Source organism: Pyricularia pennisetigena (assembly GCF_004337985.1).
Source record: "Pyricularia pennisetigena strain Br36 chromosome 7 map unlocalized Pyricularia_pennisetigena_Br36_Scf_7, whole genome shotgun sequence".
NCBI classification, from domain to species: Eukaryota; Fungi; Ascomycota; class Sordariomycetes; order Magnaporthales; family Pyriculariaceae; genus Pyricularia; species Pyricularia pennisetigena.
In genome coordinates, this window is record NW_021940919.1 from 320,263 (window position 1) to 337,316 (window position 17,054).

General features: G+C 52.8%; 5 protein-coding genes across 5 annotated transcripts; 4 read left to right on the forward strand and 1 right to left on the reverse strand.

Moving 5' to 3' along the window:
* Nucleotides 1–756: 756 nt before the first annotated feature.
* Nucleotides 757–986, forward strand: PpBr36_09759 (uncharacterized protein; the record flags this gene model as incomplete). The annotated part of the gene is made up of 2 exons (XM_029896878.1): nucleotides 757–814; nucleotides 861–986. Exons 1-2 carry the CDS (start codon nucleotides 776–778, stop codon nucleotides 984–986), a joined length of 165 nt encoding a protein of 54 aa, XP_029745124.1. The 5' UTR covers nucleotides 757–775.
* A 2,347-nt stretch (nucleotides 987–3,333) lies between these two features.
* On the forward strand, nucleotides 3,334–6,961 carry PpBr36_09760 (uncharacterized protein; the record flags this gene model as incomplete). The annotated part of the gene is made up of 5 exons (XM_029896879.1): nucleotides 3,334–4,997; nucleotides 5,102–5,180; nucleotides 6,322–6,351; nucleotides 6,443–6,772; nucleotides 6,875–6,961. The coding sequence occupies 5 exons, from the start codon at nucleotides 3,334–3,336 to the stop codon at nucleotides 6,959–6,961; spliced, it is 2,190 nt and encodes a 729-aa protein (XP_029745310.1).
* A 1,539-nt stretch (nucleotides 6,962–8,500) lies between these two features.
* PpBr36_09761 (uncharacterized protein) lies at nucleotides 8,501–13,475 on the forward strand (the record flags this gene model as incomplete). The annotated part of the gene is made up of 2 exons (XM_029896880.1): nucleotides 8,501–10,371; nucleotides 10,460–13,475. The coding sequence occupies 2 exons, from the start codon at nucleotides 8,501–8,503 to the stop codon at nucleotides 13,473–13,475; spliced, it is 4,887 nt and encodes a 1,628-aa protein (XP_029745244.1).
* Nucleotides 13,476–13,857: 382 nt separating this feature from the next.
* Nucleotides 13,858–14,542, reverse strand: PpBr36_09762 (uncharacterized protein; the record flags this gene model as incomplete). The annotated part of the gene is made up of 4 exons (XM_029896881.1): nucleotides 13,858–13,921; nucleotides 14,058–14,112; nucleotides 14,234–14,373; nucleotides 14,457–14,542. The coding sequence occupies 4 exons, from the start codon at nucleotides 14,540–14,542 to the stop codon at nucleotides 13,858–13,860; spliced, it is 345 nt and encodes a 114-aa protein (XP_029745311.1).
* Nucleotides 14,543–15,207: 665 nt separating this feature from the next.
* Nucleotides 15,208–16,239, forward strand: PpBr36_09763 (uncharacterized protein; the record flags this gene model as incomplete). Its single annotated transcript, XM_029896882.1, has 4 exons — nucleotides 15,208–15,428; nucleotides 15,556–15,571; nucleotides 15,827–15,963; nucleotides 16,092–16,239. The coding sequence occupies 4 exons, from the start codon at nucleotides 15,208–15,210 to the stop codon at nucleotides 16,237–16,239; spliced, it is 522 nt and encodes a 173-aa protein (XP_029745312.1).
* Between the last annotated feature and the right edge of the window lie 815 nt (nucleotides 16,240–17,054).

Below are 17,054 nucleotides of genomic sequence, written 5' to 3' on the forward strand. Positions count from 1 at the left end.
GATCTGCCTCCTATAATATGCCCAAGTTCTTTGATCTAAGGGCGATAAAAATCCCAGAAATACTTCACTGCGCCCGTGCGAGGCTCCAATATATCAGTCATGTCGTGTATCGCTAGGCCGCGTCTGGGCGGTCCCGCATCACGTGTGGATCTGTTTCGAGGGCCACTTGGAGCCCAAGCGATCACATCTCGCTACAGATAAACGAGGATTCTAGTTTGTCTACCGGGGGCAAAAACTTTGTCCTGATGCTCTGCGCCATGGCTCAGAGAACGACCCTACGTCAGAAAACTAGGGGTTCAACTGGGTATCTACGCTGGTTGATCAATTAGCTCCGGACCGTTCCTCATGCGACCTTACTGAGGCTCTAACTCGGTACCTAGTCTAGCCTCTAGGTCCGGCATACGCCAGCGCTTCCCGGCGAAAAAGCTCTGGCCAAGTATTCGACGACATGCCAGCCTCATAGAGATAGAACTGGGTAAGGGCTAATCCCGGCGAAATTTTGAGCAATGTATTCATCTCGGACACCCTTTTGTGATGTTGTGATGAAAGAGATCAATGCGTACGATGGGTGGGTTTATCAGGATTAATTTGCTGGCCCAAAAAAAAGTGAGGTGTCACATAATGTGCTGCTTAACAAGTCAGCGATCACTCCCACCAAGAATTCAGCAAAGCTAAATTTGGCGTTGCCCCATACGCAGAAGATTGTTATTGATGCTCTCTTTGACGCCGTTGGGGCATCCACACACACATTACCAGTGCTGGCTGGGTCCAGCCGATGACCCGTGTACATATCAGTGCAATCGCCCAGTGTTACGTACACCCTGAAGGCAACAGAGTTCCATATCCAAGGGTGCCGCAAGTTAAGACCGAGCACTTCAACACTCAAACATTGGGTGCGACGGACCTTGGCTCTGGCTAGGGTGGGATATCTGAACTGTCAAATCGTCTCCATGCTGATGTCGGTTATGGTAGTGACTGAACATTGATCAATTCTCAAGGGTTGTCTTCCATCAATGTTCTGTTCTCAATTTCCTGGGCATAAACCAGCCTAGACGTCTCCACATATCATTTCTGGAGTTGCCTAAACCCAGACAGGGCCATTCCTGTACTAGGCTTGGTCGGTTACAATGGTGATAGCCATCGCCTTTTGTCCATCGTTAAGATATCAGCCTCAAAGCCGTCGCCAAGGCAGCGGACCTAGCGATTCGCTGTTGACCAAGCTGCATGTACTAGGCCTCGGGAACAGCAGATGCTCGCAAGCTTATCTAGAGACGTACATATCCGACCGAAGCGCCAAGAAAGGGCTCGTTTAGCTGCTCTAGATTGATTAGGAATCTCCGCTCCGACTCATGGCCTGCATCAGACCTCTTACACAAAACGGGGCAGGCAGGCCTCCCAGCTTCACACTCATTTTCTTTTGGTCCAGTACCGTTTCGGAAGGCTTCAATATTCGCCTCGGGCTCTAAGCTATCAGTGATGAGGTTAAAACCCTCTGATATTGCTGATGGGCGCATCGCCTGGCGTCTCTCCGGGCTAACGGCCTGGCTGCAAGCCAGCACTGGAGATGGGCTGATCCAAACGGGCTTTATTAGTAGCTCCCCAAAAAAAAGCAAGCTGTCTCAAGGGCTATTTTCAGGGACTGACGCGTCGTCATTTCTGTCGATGCGGCCATTGGCAGATGCGCCAGGTATTTACTGTGGCGTAGCGACTCAATTGCGCACTAGTACTTGTGGGCGGCGAGGTCACGCCATTCTTCATTATTACCGCAACAATAATTTTTGCCATAATTTGCGGAGGCCGCATGTGGCGGGGGAACCGTTGGATTTGCTGAGCACAGGCAGGATATCAACGGAGAAGCTGAAGACAACTGGGGAGGGCAGACCCTATCGAGGCTGTCGGCACCAACCCAGGTCGTGCTCGATAGGCGAACAGGGGACTTTGGGAGCTGAGAGAGAGATTTTGTTCGGGCATCGTCAATTCCTACCATTAACGGCCCACCCAATTAATTCAGCCCACCAAAGCGCGAGCATGTCCGCTATTCCCCAGAAACCCCAAAGCTGAAGGCTTGACCTAGGGTAACCTGAAGCGATAACTTCCCTTGCGACGGGCAGGATCTCTACCACCAACACAGGTTCTGATATGACTTGTCACAAGTTCATCGCCCGCCTGAGAAAGACAAAGAGGCCATGGCGTGGCCTCAATCGGCTACGCCTACCTGAACTGGACAAGACCCAGAACGTCGTCGCCGTCCCTACGTCTTCCAACACGCTGACCGCAGGCGCTCAGCCTTACTCGCTGGACGAGCAGCTGAGGGGTCGTCGCGCTTCCACCGTGTAAGCCAGACAAAACAAGACGCTCGCGAACGCTCTCGAGATTCTGAAGGGTGCCCCTTCGGGGGAGAGACTTTCTCTCGATGTCAGGCTCATCGTCAATTTGTCAGCCCGGCCAACCTGCCTTCGTCGGCAAGGGCCTTCTCCGACGGTCAAGGTCAGATATCGACCCGAGAATCGGCACGAAGTGGTTCACCGTTGGGGAAGTATTGCCCAATCGCCGCGGTTGGCTATGCGTGGACCTTAATCAGCAATTCGCTGGATAAGTTTGGCGGTACGTTGTCAGCCCGGCCGATCCAGTTTCTTGCTTTGGCAGCCAATGGCAAGTAACATAATACCTGCCTGTCTGACCTTGATAATTTCTTAATATCTGTGTCATGATACGATTTGTCCCAACTTTTCTTACGACCCCAGACACCCCAAGTCAATGTCACGTTATACTTGCCGAGGTCGGTATTTTTTTTTTTTGTTGAGGTTTCTTTGTCCAAAGGGCTGATCCGCCATTTCAGTTTCCGTACTAAATTTATTTCTTCCCCGCGCCAAGGTGAAGCTTGGATGCTTGGATGCTTGGACGCAGACTTATCTGCACGAGATCAAGAAACATCATTGGCTGCGACCCTCGAAAGGCGCCGAGTTTATACTTGTAGTGTACTTTGCGCAGTATTCTTAACGCAATACGCTGGTCGGCCGTGCATATGAAATTGTGGCCCGCCTCTATCCATCATTGCAGCCATTATCATGTTTCTCCGCGTAACAAAAGAGGGTGTGATTGATGAGTGAGCTGGCTGTTACTCATCTCTTAGGGAGCTCGGGAGGGGTTCGTTCTGTTTGAGCCGAGGGACGAATATAGCTGATCTTTTCTGTATGCATTTCGTACTACCAGAAGTGATGATTAAGCCCGTATTTTTCCCCTTTAACCTCGTAGATCGTGCCAGTAATCCTCGGTCAAGCCACACTACGACAGCGCATAGTTGACAGCAAACAATAAAAAGATCCGCAAAAGATGGAAAAGACCAACAAAACCTACGACTTCATAGTCGTCGGCGCCGGCCCGGCAGGATGCACCATCGCTGCTCGCCTGGCCGATAGCAACGCTCAACCCTCCGTGCTTCTCGTCGAGGCAGGAGCCGACGATGGGACCGATATAACCAGACGCATGTCGTCTAATCGCTTTTTGCAGCGCTTAGACAAATCGCAGACCTGGGGTTACGAGAGCGAACCTACAGAGAGCCTAGGCGACCGTGGCATCACGCTCGACCGAGGCAAAGGTCTTGGCGGAAGCTCTGCAGTCAACTTCAGCTGCTGGACGCGAGGGCCCAAAGACGACATGGATGAGATGGTTCGCCTGACAGGAGACAGCAGCTGGGAGTGGGAGAGAACGGTCAAACGCTTTCGTAGCATCGAGTCGTTTCATGCCAGGCTGGAAGAGCTGCCCAAGGGCGCTGAGAATTATATCAAGTCGACCCAGGACACGACTTATGGAACGAACGGTCCGCTCCATATTTCGTTCCCTCCTGAATGGGACCCCGAGGTTACTGATATGATAGACATATGGAAGGAGAACGGGTACGCGCTGAACAAAGACCTCTCGGACGGAAGCATGCTGGGTCTTTTGGTCACCCCTTCAACTGAGTACAGAGGCGTGCGGGTCACTGCGGCAGATGTCCTCTTCCCAAGACCCTCAAATCTGGACATCATGACAGAGGCCCCCGTGCACTGTGTGCTTTTCGACGAGGAAAAGAGGGCCGTTGGCGTCCAGCTCATCGACGGTCGGCAGTTGCTCGCATCGAAAGAGGTAATCATCTCCGCAGGAGCGATGGACTCACCCAAAATACTCATGCACAGCGGCATCGGGCCGGGGGATCAGCTCACCAAGTTTAAGATTCCGCTCTTGCATAGCCTACCAGGTGTTGGGGCAAACTACGCCGACCACTACCATGCCACCTTTGTGTGGAAACGTAAGGACCACACCTCACTCAGGCCGGATTTCTACTCTGACCCCAAGAGGATCGAAAAAGCCAAGCGCGACTGGGAGCTGTACCGCACCGGCGAGTACGTGACTCTGGGCACGCAGCTGGGCATGGGCTTTTTCAAGAACGATGCAACACTCAGGAGCGCCGAGTTCCAGCAGCTGCCGGAGAAGGAGAGACGACGGATGCAGAAGCCGACGATCCCGACGTACGAGCTCGTCTGGAACGTGACGGCGCCCATGTACTACGAGACGACAAAGAAGCTGCCAGCGCTGTCGGTGGTACTGCTGATCCTGCTCAACAGCCAGGGCCGCGGCGCCTTCACGCTGCAGAGTGCGGATCCGGCCATGCCGCTCAGGTTCGCGCCCGACTTTTTGCGAGCGCCGTACGATAGGCGCGCGGCTATCGAGACCACCCGGGAGCTGCTCAAAGTGGCGGGCAGCGAGGCGTTCCAGAGGGACAACGTCGAGGCCGTGTTTGCGCCTGCCAGCGACTCCGAAGAGGACATCTTGGCCTTCTGGCGGGACACCATCTCGAGCACTTGGCACATGTGCGGAACTGTCGTGATGGCGACCAAGGCGGATGGTGAAGGTGAAGGTGATGGAGGTGATCTGAGCTGTGTCGATACCGATTTCCGTGTGCATGGTGTGAAAGGACTGCGGGTCGCTGATATGAGCATCATGCCAATCCTGCCGAGGTAAGTTTTTTTTTTTTTTTATTTTTTTTTTTTTTTTTTTTTTTTTTTTTTGTTTCGCAAAGCATTCTTATATCTGGTTTTTTATTGACATTGCCCGAATCTAGTGCACATACACAAACAACGGCATACCAGATTGGCATGATTGCGGCCGAGAAGCTCATTGAGGAGCATGGCCTGTCCGTGGTACGCAGTAGGTTGTGAAGTCTAAACTGAGTATAGTAGATGGAACCGGAACGGGGATCGTGTTACGTAAAGCAGAAGCACAAGCGGAGCATAGATCCTTCTTTCCATATCACGTGATGAGTCCAGAACCTTCAAATTTATTCGATCCACGCCTCGAAAATTTCTTTCTCTCTCCCGCATTCCTTTCCCAGAGTCGTGTTGAAATCAACACAACCTCACTGGCAAGCTTGTTGCTTTGATGCATGAGCTTGCCAGTGCCTCTATCTTCATCTGTAAGTTACAATGTCTTCATTTCCTCACGTTTTAAGCGTGCCGCCTCGTATGATGAGAAAAATTTGCGATTGATTCCATTCGGGTGGCCCTCTTTCGCCGGAGGGCTATATCCGGTGGATAACTGATATTCAATTTCTTACATATTCTGACTCTTGCTTGGCTACATGACTTTGCTGTCTGCAGTTCTAAGTTGGTGATTTGACTGCTAACATTTGCTGCCACAGATGATAGGTTTTTTTTTTTTTTTTTTTTCATGACTAGGTAAATGTTGGTGGATTTGCTGCCTCTTGGAATAGAGGGATATCCTAGGAAGCTGTACTTCAAGCAGCCTCCAAGTTTTCGAGGCTCGCTCATAAGACATAACTGCTGGTTGTATCTTGGATCAAGTCGGCTCATCTTTGGCTAGACATTGAAACCAGCACCTGGTTGATAGCTTATTAGTGACTATAGTGACCTGTAAATCCATTTGGATTTAATGCAATAAATATCTGTTGTCCATGATCGTGAATTTGTCCATTGGGCGTTTGTTCTCACCATGGTACTGTGATATTGTAGTCATGTCTCCAGGCATAAGCGCGCACTGAATTTGCACCCACGGTTAGTTAGTACACCCCCTGTCAAAAGACACTGGTTGGTGCTCTTGTCCGCTGGCCCGTCCGTATTCCAGGCACCCCACTGTGCCCAAGCTCCAAAGCTGTGCTCCGGTCGGAGCTATGGAGCTCGGTAGCTCGGCCGCGGCCAGAAAAGGTAATAACGACATCATTGTGCCAGCCAAAAAAAGCAACGACAACCAGGTACAAGCTTCCAGCAACACACAATCGTCAATAAACCTCGAAGTTATCTTTCGACAACCAACAACGATTCGCAGCGACCGACATTCAAGATGTTCCGCACATTTGTAAGCCTCAAATCAGCGCAGCTTAGCTGACAAGAAATTCAATTGAGGATATCCAATCGCTAATCGCGTCCCCAATCGTTCACATCGCCAGAAACCCCGCGACACGGTGACGCTCTTCCACAAGGCGAGCAGCCCGACCTCGATGAGGGTCTTGACGCTGCTCAAGCAGACCGCAGCCAGCGCCAGTGAGACGGCGACCGAGGACCAGGCCGGCGACCACACGGCACACAACGAGACGCAGCGCTCGCGCCCCGAGTTCGAGCTCAACGTGACCGAGGACCTGCCCACCGAGGGCCAGCTGCAGACCATCCTGGAATACGTTGACCAGCCTGCCATTCCGGAGCTCGTCAAGGGCGCCAACTCCGTGACTGAGGCGCTCAAAAAGTACAAGTTCGACAAGGAGAGCTTCCAGAGGCCTGTGGTGCGTTGTTTTCCCCTCTCTTTGGTTGTTTTTTTGCGCTGATTACCCTGTGTACGTGTGTCGGCCGAATGGAATTCACTGACGACGATATTGGGCTTGCAGGTTGTGGACTGGAACAACGGAAGGGCCGCGATTGGAGGGAACGAGTCGCAGATCCTAAAGATGCTGAACGAGCTCAAGAAGGATTAGATATAAGTGGCTTGCTGGTGTTAACAGTCCCCATAGCCATGCGCTGCTTGCAACTACTTGTCAAACCACATAAAAGATTCCGGCGCGATATAATGAAGCGCCACACTTTTGGTTTCCTGGCAAGACCTGTACAGATTGTTCAGTCTCAATGATGAAGCGTATGTGCTGAAATCCTCTCTTTTCAGGTGACTTCCCCTTACTTTATCAAACTTGTAGGGGCTATGTATGGTTTACCACGAGCACTCTTTTGTTTTATTCTGTGGTGAAGAGATATTTTTTCTGAAGAAGATAGAGACTTTCCTTTTTGCACGGGTAATGCCGCTTGGCGGCAAATATGGCGGTGCATGGTGTGACCCAGGCATGGCGCTCCTGTTGTTTGTTTGCACTTGGGTGATTGGACGGATTAATAACCGCCAACGATGTTTTTTTCCCTTCTAGTTATTATGGCCTCGTTTGCATCTGTAGATTGTCGATACGGGTTCCGGCGCGTTTGTAAATGGCATGGGGGTTATTGGAGGGATTGATCAAGACGGGCTTCTCTCTTTCATATGTTTCTTCTATACTTTCGTTGAGCGTTTTCTGTGATCTCTACCTTCTATCAGGCTTGAGACAAACGCCAGAGGAATACGAGCCAGTACTGACTGGGTCAACCGCCGGGTGTAGGCTGCCGCACGCTGAAGCACTCCAGCACTAAGAGCAGTGCCTCCTCTAATACAAACAAGACATACATTCTTGTACTTGAGAGGTGCGAAGAGGGCTGTCTAGCATTTGGAGCAGCTGAAGAGGTGACGGCTGGCTGGGAGTCAACAGTCAACGCATTGGCCAACAGTTTGGTCGGCATCCTTCCTGGCAGACTCTCAGTTTGCTCTCACTTTCACGTCACCTTTTCGGCCTTTTCCGCGTTCTGCCTCTTGGCTGGGGTTTGCTGGCAGATCACTTCCGCCTTTCTCGCTGTTTTTACTCTTTAGCCTTCTCTCTCGCCTTGTACGTACCATAACCACTACTTGGCATCGGATCATCACCGCACCGAAAACGATCCGTCTGCTCGGCTCCTTTCTCATGATTGCCTTGATCTGCTTTGTTCAATAGGAATCTGACATTGCCCTCTCTTTCTTCAAAATTCCTTCTTTCGCCAGATTTCTGCTCTATTAATCCACACTCGTCACTTCAACAGACAACCCTTCGTCATCGGTGGTTTTCTCTGGTCTTCCTTCACACCCCGTCTTTCTGCTTTGCATTTATCTCTTGTCATTCTTTCAGGTGGCAAACTGCATCTTTTCTGCCATCTCTGCTCAGGTTAGCTTTGTCTGCGGCTCTGCATTCTTTTGACGACAGTACTTTACGCAGCTTGATTGCTCGCAGTCTTATCTTGCGTTCACTTTCATCTCACGGACGCCCTGGGCTGGCAGCAACCAAAATCTGCCCTGAGCTGATCAATTCACGTTCTGGAAACGACCCCCAAACTCATCTCACCGGTACCAACACCACCATCACTTACTCTCCTTGCTCATCTCAGCCAGCAGGGGACAACTATCGAAGATGGCCTGTCCCATCCCTAGCGACCAGATTCGCCAGAACCTTGAGCGGTCCGCTCGTGAAAAGGGTTTGGGCTCTCCGTTCCAGCTGGGAGGCCCATACAAACCAGGCTCACATATTGAGAACCCAACCTTGGGAAACGGTGATCTCAAGCATCCGGAACCGGGATTCTACTTTGCCTGTCCACCGAACAGGTCCTATAGTTTCTCCGTCGCTATGAAGAAGGGGCGAGGAGTGTATGGTAGGCCCTCAGGGATTCGGCTTCAACGCGGCTTCCTCCCCTATCGGAACCTCAATGCCGACACCTCTGAACACACCTGGTATCGGGCGGCGCAACTTCAAAGGAGCTTCCCAGATATTTGTAAGAAAGTAAACAAGCGCCCAGAGGAATGGGAGGATCTGTACGAATACTTTGACGGAGAGGACATCTACCAAATGGGTGCCTACAACGCCTGGTGCGTGGTCAATGTGCTCTACGAGATGAACCTTCACATCCGCGAGGACATCGAGGCCGAGTGGAAAAAGTTGATGGATTTGGCTCTCCATGAATGGCTCGCCAACTTTGATGATGCCAAAGATAAGCTTCTAGCTTTCGAGAGGAGCAAGACCACTGACAGCATCCTCACTGTACTGGATGATGCATCCAACGTCTTTGATCTTAAAGCATTGACACCAAACCAGAAGGCAATCCTGGCGATACGGACTGGTCTACTGCGTGAGAAACTACTGACAGAGTCGTCAGCAGAGAACAGCAGCGTGACTCTCACTACCCAGTCCAAGCCAACCTTGCACCTTCCTGAGGTTATAAATGACCATTATGTTGACATGCCACTTTCGGCTCCACCAGCCGTCTCATATTTCCAGACACAGTCGACTCGGCCTGAATCATCTCAGATGCCGGCCTCGACACCGGTGGTGTGCAGCACTCTCAGTGACGAGACTCAAGGCAGTTTCAAAGCAGAGGCAAAAAGCAACAAACTCGACCACCCAAAGACTCCCGAACATAGGCGGTTCCAGAGCCGAAGCAATCACGTTTCCCCGACCAAGGTTCCTCAGCATCGTCAGCCTGCACTCAATGCTCCAGTGCCTCTGTTCTTTGGCTCACATTCCCCTGACAAGGGAGATCAAGGAGGCCGAGTGCCAGCACCGCCGCTGCTTGTCCAACGGGGAGCGTCTGCCCCTCTTGGATTCCAGCCCCATCAACAGTTCCCTGTGGCAGTCCCTCAAGGCTATCAAGGTCCGCAGATGCAGCCTCCGTCTGTGCTACCAGATCAGAATCATCGGGTACGCTTCCATCCGTCCTCGTCTGCCGACAATATTGAGAGCTACAACAGCACCAGCCAGCAGCAGCAGGCTCAGTCCCGGCATGTGCAACAGCCCTCGACTGGCAACATGTCTCATCGCTCACGCAACTCGAGCACAAGCCCCCAGAAGAACGGAACTTGGGAGCCCCGTGACGTACCCAACTCCATTCATGGCCCTGTCGTGTGCCGCTCCGGTTCCCGTCGTGACAGCACCTGCCACGACGGTGGCTCGAATCTGTCACTCAACAGCGAGACCCGACATGCTTCATCATCGGTATTGGAGGACCGGAAGAACCTACCCCATGGCCAAATTAACGGCCACACCCACAGGCAGCAACAACATTGCGCCAATGCTTCTCTCAGCCCATTTGAACCTTCGACTCAGTGCGAATGCCGCTTGTGCTGTGGCAAGAGCCGCAGCCTCATCGTCTTCTTTGACAAGGAGTCTGTGACCGAGTCTCACTTGGATGGCCTGCGCAGGATCTTTAGCCACTGGGGACAGATTGAGCATGCAAGCATCTTGTCGAACAAGCGTTATCAAAAATCTAATTTTCAGGTGGCTCTTGTTCGGTTAGTATCCGCCCTGTGCTGACATTTTTTCTCCGATGGCCCCCTGAGTTTGATCTTCTAACTTTGTTGTCTCTTGCCGGTACTCTAGGTACTCTAGCGATTCCGTGCCGCCAACCGTGCTTCTGGATATGCTACCGTCACGGCCATGTCGTCTGGGAAACAGTATAATCCGCGTCAGGCATCCCAAGGGATCCAAGCACTTCGCTGGTTATCATGCCTCTCCGACCCGCCGTCGCAACTCTGTCGCCAACGGCGTCGCTGCTTCGGGGTCTGTGCCGTCACATCAGCACCAAATTCAGGGCAACAATTCCATGGCGCAGCCCTCTTGGCCTGTCGACAATAAGCAGCCCAATGGCAACGGTCCTAACCCGGGTCAGCATCCGAAGAAGCCTGCTCACGTTTCCCAATTGACGCTAGGTCGGGATCAGCAGCAACCGCAATACGGCAGCATCGGACCCGGTCAGACTGGTCTGCCGACTCCACCTCAGTCGGCAAACCTAAACATGCCCGTCCCGCCAGTACAGGCATCGATGTATAACATGGGAGGGCTGTCGTATCAAATGGCGCCTTTGCCTAGTGGAATGTCGGCCTATGCCCACAATCAGCCACCGTTCAATTCTGTGACGACGTATCCTTCGGCAGCTCCCGCTTCATTGCCAGGCCAGGCCACATTCATTTACCAACCGCAGCCTGCTCTTCACAATCCACCTCAGCAGGCCGGCGTCTTCCTTGGCTTATCCGCGCCTCCTGCGGTCCCTGCGGCTACTGCTGGGCCTGGCCATAGCCTGCCAGCCAAGCCAATGGTAGTTACGAGCGCTAATGGAGGGCAGAGCATCACATCTCAGACCGGACAAGACAGTCGCCACGATAGTAGGAAGGTATCTCGAGAAGGCTCTCCCAAGAAACAACTTCCCAGCAGCAAGGTCCAACCGCCTCATGCGGCCAGCTCGATGACCCAGCAGGAGCCCGCTGAGAAAGGCAAAGACACAGAGACCAAGACCAACGAGCCCAAGAAGGTTTCCGCGGCCATCGCCACAGACTTGACTGAAAAGGCCGATTCCGGATCGTCCACCGCCACTTCATCTTTTGTGGTACTGACGCCCAACTCATCCTTCAACGGCGCCAGCAATGAGAACTCGCCGGCTCGGTCTCAGCTTGAGGTTGAGGTCCGCGACGGCAATATCATCGATTATGGGACCGTTCGCATCCGGGTCAAGAAGAATCCCGGTCCGAGTTCTCTCTACAGCGAGTGGATGATGTCTGCCGACAACTACGCAGGCACTGTGAAGGAAGCGGCCATGGAGCTTTCGCCGGATGCTGAGCAAGGTGACGACGTTGTAGTATCGACCAAAATTACCAAAGCTGAAGACTTGCAGGAGCCCGATGGGCGCTCCGTGGTGCATGTGGATGAGAAACTGACCAATCCTGCAATGAAGTCCGATGGTTGCGAACAGGTTCCCGTCACGGCGGGTGCAGATGAAAAGCAAAGCGGGCCCAAGAAGGGTAAGAGCAAAAAGAAGAGCAAGCGTAACAACCATAAAAAGACGTTGCAGGCGCCCTCGGAGATCAGCGACGGGAGCCGCACAATGAGCTTGGTATCTGGTCCCTCTGGTCGAGTGACCCCAGAGCCCGCGGCACATAACAAGCAAGCTGGCGATGCAGCCGGTGAAACCAAGTCTCCAGCCGACAACGGACCACCATCACCACCGCAAGAAGTGGCTGATCTGGCTGTAACCAAGACGCGGGCGGGCAGTGAAGGAGCCGCGGCGCTAGCCAATGACAACATGCCCGTGATTGCTCCTCCCTCGGACCAGACTGGGCCCGAGAACTCGCCCTTTGCGTCGCAAAAGGACGAAATTTCTCGGCGGCTGGGCGACCGAGAGCCCCCGGTTTCTTCGGTCATGAGCAAGCCTCCTCCCAAGCTGATGATCACGCAGACGATCAGGAGCAGCACGCTGCCGGCCGGCTTCGACCCATTTCCTCGAGCCGCGCCTTTGCGGACCGCCACTCCTAATGCAGCCACTGTTGCAGATCAACAAGACCAGCGCAAGCTACCGCCGCCGCCGCCGCCGCCGGCTGCACGCGAACTGACACCTCCTGCCACGCCAAAGAAGGACACATCTTATTCTGATTATCCTCCGGTGCAAGCGGGTACAGTCAAGCTGCCTCCTTCCCCACCATTGCCATCCAGCAGGCAGCCTAGCTTCAACCCCAATGCTCAGGTGTTCGTATCTGAGGGATCGCGACAGCCGCCGCGCTTGTTTCAAGGGGCTGCTTCACAACCTGCCGAACAGCAGGAGCCCAAGAAATTTCAAAAGAAGAAGAAAAAGACGACCAAAAAGTCCCAGAAGAACCAGCAGAACCAGCAAGAAAAGCCCGCTGATCCCGGTGCGAGCAACGAGTTCATAAACAGTACCAACTGGCGCGCGACGGGAACTCACGCTGCGAGCACTCAAAATACCAATGGCGTCCAGAAGCCGCAAGAAACCGCAAAATCGCAGGGCAATACAGCAGCAGCAGCAGCAGCAGCAGCAGCAGCAGCAGCAGCAGTCCATGGTAGCACCGGCAGCAGCAACCGCAATGCAGATAGTCCACTGACGCCATCAACGCCCCCCGAGCCCGCCTACAAAAAGGGCGACAAGCTAGACGTCAGCAAGGGGGAGACGTTCCTCAAGCACCGTTTCAACGTCATGACGGAGCTCAAGGGCCGGTCGCAGAAGGAGGACAGGAGCAGCAGGCTCGCTTCGGCCGCCTCCGCCTCGGCGGCTGGTGGTGACTCGTCCATGTCGTCCACGGCGGCAAAGACCAGCGCCGACAGCAACAAAAGCCCAATCCCGCCCACTGAGTCCTACAGGGCCTGGCCCAGCCTCCCCAGCAGACCTCCGACGGACCAGCAGGATGCGCCATTGTTGACGCCCCGCGGTGGCAGCCTCAAGCGCGACAGCGCAAAGAAGGCATCGTCGCCCGTTAGCAGTGAGGAGACTGCCAGCACCATCGTCGACGCCCTTGCCGGCGAGGGTAAGGGTTCAAAAGGGCCCATGTCTGCGGTACTCAGCATGAAGCTGACGCAGCACAAGACCCGTGCTATGAGTAGTGCCAACTGAATGGGTGAAAAAAAGAAGGGGTCGGTCTTGCAGAGTGCGAAACCCGACAAAGTTTGTTTAGCAGATGCGACGAGGGGAATGGAGATTAACCTTCGGGATTTTGCGAAGGAAATGTGGGTGATATATGAAGAAATGAAAAGTCACAATGGGTAGATGAATGAATGTATGGGTATGAATCAACCGAGTCTGGTGACATCATGTAATGAATTAGCTTCTTTTCTTCATCTCCCTTTGTTTTTTTCAGCAAGAGATCGGTACCTACCACTGCAGAGGCCTTGGTCTCACCTCATTAACGTTGGCTACTCTTTTAATCTTCACTTTTAACGATAGTGACGTATGCCAGCAAAGCAAAGGGCAATTAAAAACAGTGCCCGAGTTCGTTTTATACAGGTGAGTAACTGGCCTCCCCCTCCAAGATTTTCCACCCAAAGTACCAGAGCCTGGAGCTTCGGTATGCAGTCGCAGGTTGTATGTACAAAGTGGCAGTCCCTCCCCCGTTGCGGACCACCCAAATCACCTTCCCTGTCTCCAATCGATGGTTGATCGTAGGCCCATCTCTACAATCGTCCCTCTTTTGTTTACTGCCCCTGCTTGACAAGCCCCGTAACCGCCTCCTCGATTTGCTTATCCGAAAGTCCTGCAGGAGGCGGTGGTTTCAAGTCAGCAGGAAAGAATAATAAAACAAGATAAACACTTTTCTTGCACAGTGATCCCATCCCACACGAATACACAGCTACAGGTGCCTCACGAGTACGCACCTTCTAATGATTGGCTCTTCTCGACGCCGAGGTCGTACCTCGCGTAGACCTTGGGGATAGTGCCGGCGGCCTCGCGGATCAGGATGGGGGTGGTCGGGTTGTTCTTCTTCATGGTCGGGTATGCCCTCATGAGGAACGACCTAAAATGATCGTTCATCAGCAAATGGCCTATAATTTTTTTGCGGGGCCAGTTATTTTGCAGATGAATGCTCAAGAAACTGACCTGACTCCTGCGCTGTGGTCGGCGGTCTGGCAGAAGAGAAAGCGGACCTCCTTGAGGCTCTGCGTAAAGGCGTACTTGGCCGACATTGTTTCGTGGTCGTGATGTGTGATAAATGTTTTTTTTTTCCACTCGGCTCAATTGGTCGTCTCTCGTACGTCGCACGTCTATCAATCGTAGCCTGTTGCCGTGTATCGCGTGTTCGATGTCAATTGGCAGCGCAGGGCTTTCGCTGAGGGGGGCGTTGCGTTGCTGTCTCGCTGCTGTGACGTTGTTGTTTTCGGTTTGCACCTCAACATGCGCACTTGCTTTCGTCTCGTTCCAACAGCTACCGGAGGGCCCCCCCAGTGCAAAGCACGGACCTTGGACCTGGCAGCTTACAGCCTTGCAATTGTCGGCCTTTGATTGGTTGGGTCCTCCCAATGCGACCAGCTGCGAGGCCCAAAGACCGCTTTATCTCCGGAGTCCGGATCGGAGAAGGCTCCACTCAACATCTGCCTGTACCCCCAAAGAAAATCAAGCAACACTTCTCGCATCTCTACGTCCATCCGTTGAATCCGTATCGGAGCTGTCTTGCCTGCATCATTGGTCTTTTTCTCTTTCCTTTTATCTCTCAATTTACGCAGGGGCGGGTGTCAGCTAACAGTTGACCTACAACCAACGGACGAATCTGAATTCCCCCGAGAGCGTTCTGAGATAAAAAAAAATAAAAAAAAAACTACGGACGATAAACAACAAAAAAATATAAAGAAAAATGTCGGCTGCAGCAGCAACCTTCGCCCGCACGACGGCTCGCCCCGTCTTCCGATCCGGCCAGATCGCCGCCCAGGCTCGCGCCGCCTTCCGTCAGCAGCAATGGAAGCAGCATGCCGGCAGGAGGTGGCAGAGCAGCGCCGCCCCGGAGGCTGAGGCCAACCCAAGCTGGTTCAAGCGCATGTGGGACAGCCCGATTGGTATCAAGACTGTGCATTTCTGGTGAGTCCTTCTGTTTGTTCTGGGTAAAACAGCCAGTTATCTGGAGGGGACTGCAGCGTGATTCCCAATCCCAGTAATCTTGTGTACGGGGTCATGCTAATACTGCTTTGTTGTTCCTTTCGCATAGGGCTCCCGTCATGAAGGTATGTCGATAGTCTCGAGTTCGCGATTCCATGATACTTCCACCGATCCGGAGGGGTGCCACGACCCACGCCAAGCAAGGGCTTTGGTCTTCTTGCTCGTTGACGATAGCCTATCTCGCTTTGCACGGCACTGTCACACCCTGGATGCGCTCAAGATGTGGAGCGACGGCCACGCGTATCACGGAGGGATTACGAATTATTACAGCCTTTCTACTGTGGTTTAGGGGGGCTGACAATTCTACAACTTCTACACAGTGGGCTGTCGTCCTCGCCGGTGTGTCCGACTTCTTCCGCCCAGCAGAGAAGCTCTCGCTCACCCAGAACGCCGCCCTGACGGCAACGGGCTTCATCTGGACCCGCTGGTGCTTGATCATCAAGCCCAAGAACTACCTGTACGTTTCCTCCCGTTCTCCGACACCTTTTGTTGGGAGTTCCTACATGCCCTGGGGTAATCCTGGCGTCCCGGACGTTTATTTGTTACAATGACTAACGCAGGGATGTTTCACCCACCCCATCACAGTCTCGCTGCCGTAAACTTCTTCCTCGGCATCGTCGGCACCATCCAGGTCTCCCGAATCCTCATGTACCAGGCTTCTCAGAAGAATGCCGTCCTTCCGGCCATTGAGGAGAAGGTTGAGGAGGTCAAGGATGCTGTCAAGTCTTCTTAGAAAAAAATGAAGACAAGAAAAAAGAAAATAATTAATTGTTTATAATCTTTTTTCACTCGCTTTTTTTTTTCTTTCAGAGAGAGACCAATTGATGCAGACGAAAAGACACGCGGCATGCGCCCAAACAGATGACTGGAATCGATCATTTTAGTCGCAACCATGCAATCTACCTAACTAGCCATCTGGGTTTTGTCTTTGGTGAGAGATAACTACAGCAAAGCGACTAGAGACGCAGCTTTCCTCCCCTCATGCGGGGGATTTTGGGGTCAAAGAAACCGACGAATCCCCGGGTCTAAGAGGGATAGGGAGGATGCGGGCTGCATTGGCAAAGGGAGAAAGGTGGTGTCGAAACGCCGTGATATATCCGAGACTGGACGGAGCCGGCCTCACTCGGGGTTTTGGCATGCGTCTGCATGCCATATCCTTTTTTTTTATGCTTTGCTCTTTTTTTTTTTTTTTTTTGGCCTTGACGTGAGATTGAACACGAGGCTTAGAGAGGTCACTTTCTGGTGGTGGCAAGGCTGCAACCGGAACTGCGGGGATGGGTTATGCGAGGAAGACTTTGTACAAACCTGCCTAATAGGGCTTGGCATTGAACGGTTCAAATAATCCGTCTCTCGCTGCTCGTGAGATGAACACGTTTGACTTGCCTACGGTGAAATTGTCCATTGTGTACCACAAAGCTCGCAAAGCCCCTTAGTGGTAGAGTTGCATCCAATGCAGCAGGATGTTGCATAGAGTGGGCGTCACAGTAGGGACTTTAGTTGACCGGCATTGGTAACAATGGAAAAACCAGATGATGCCTGGCGACGTGT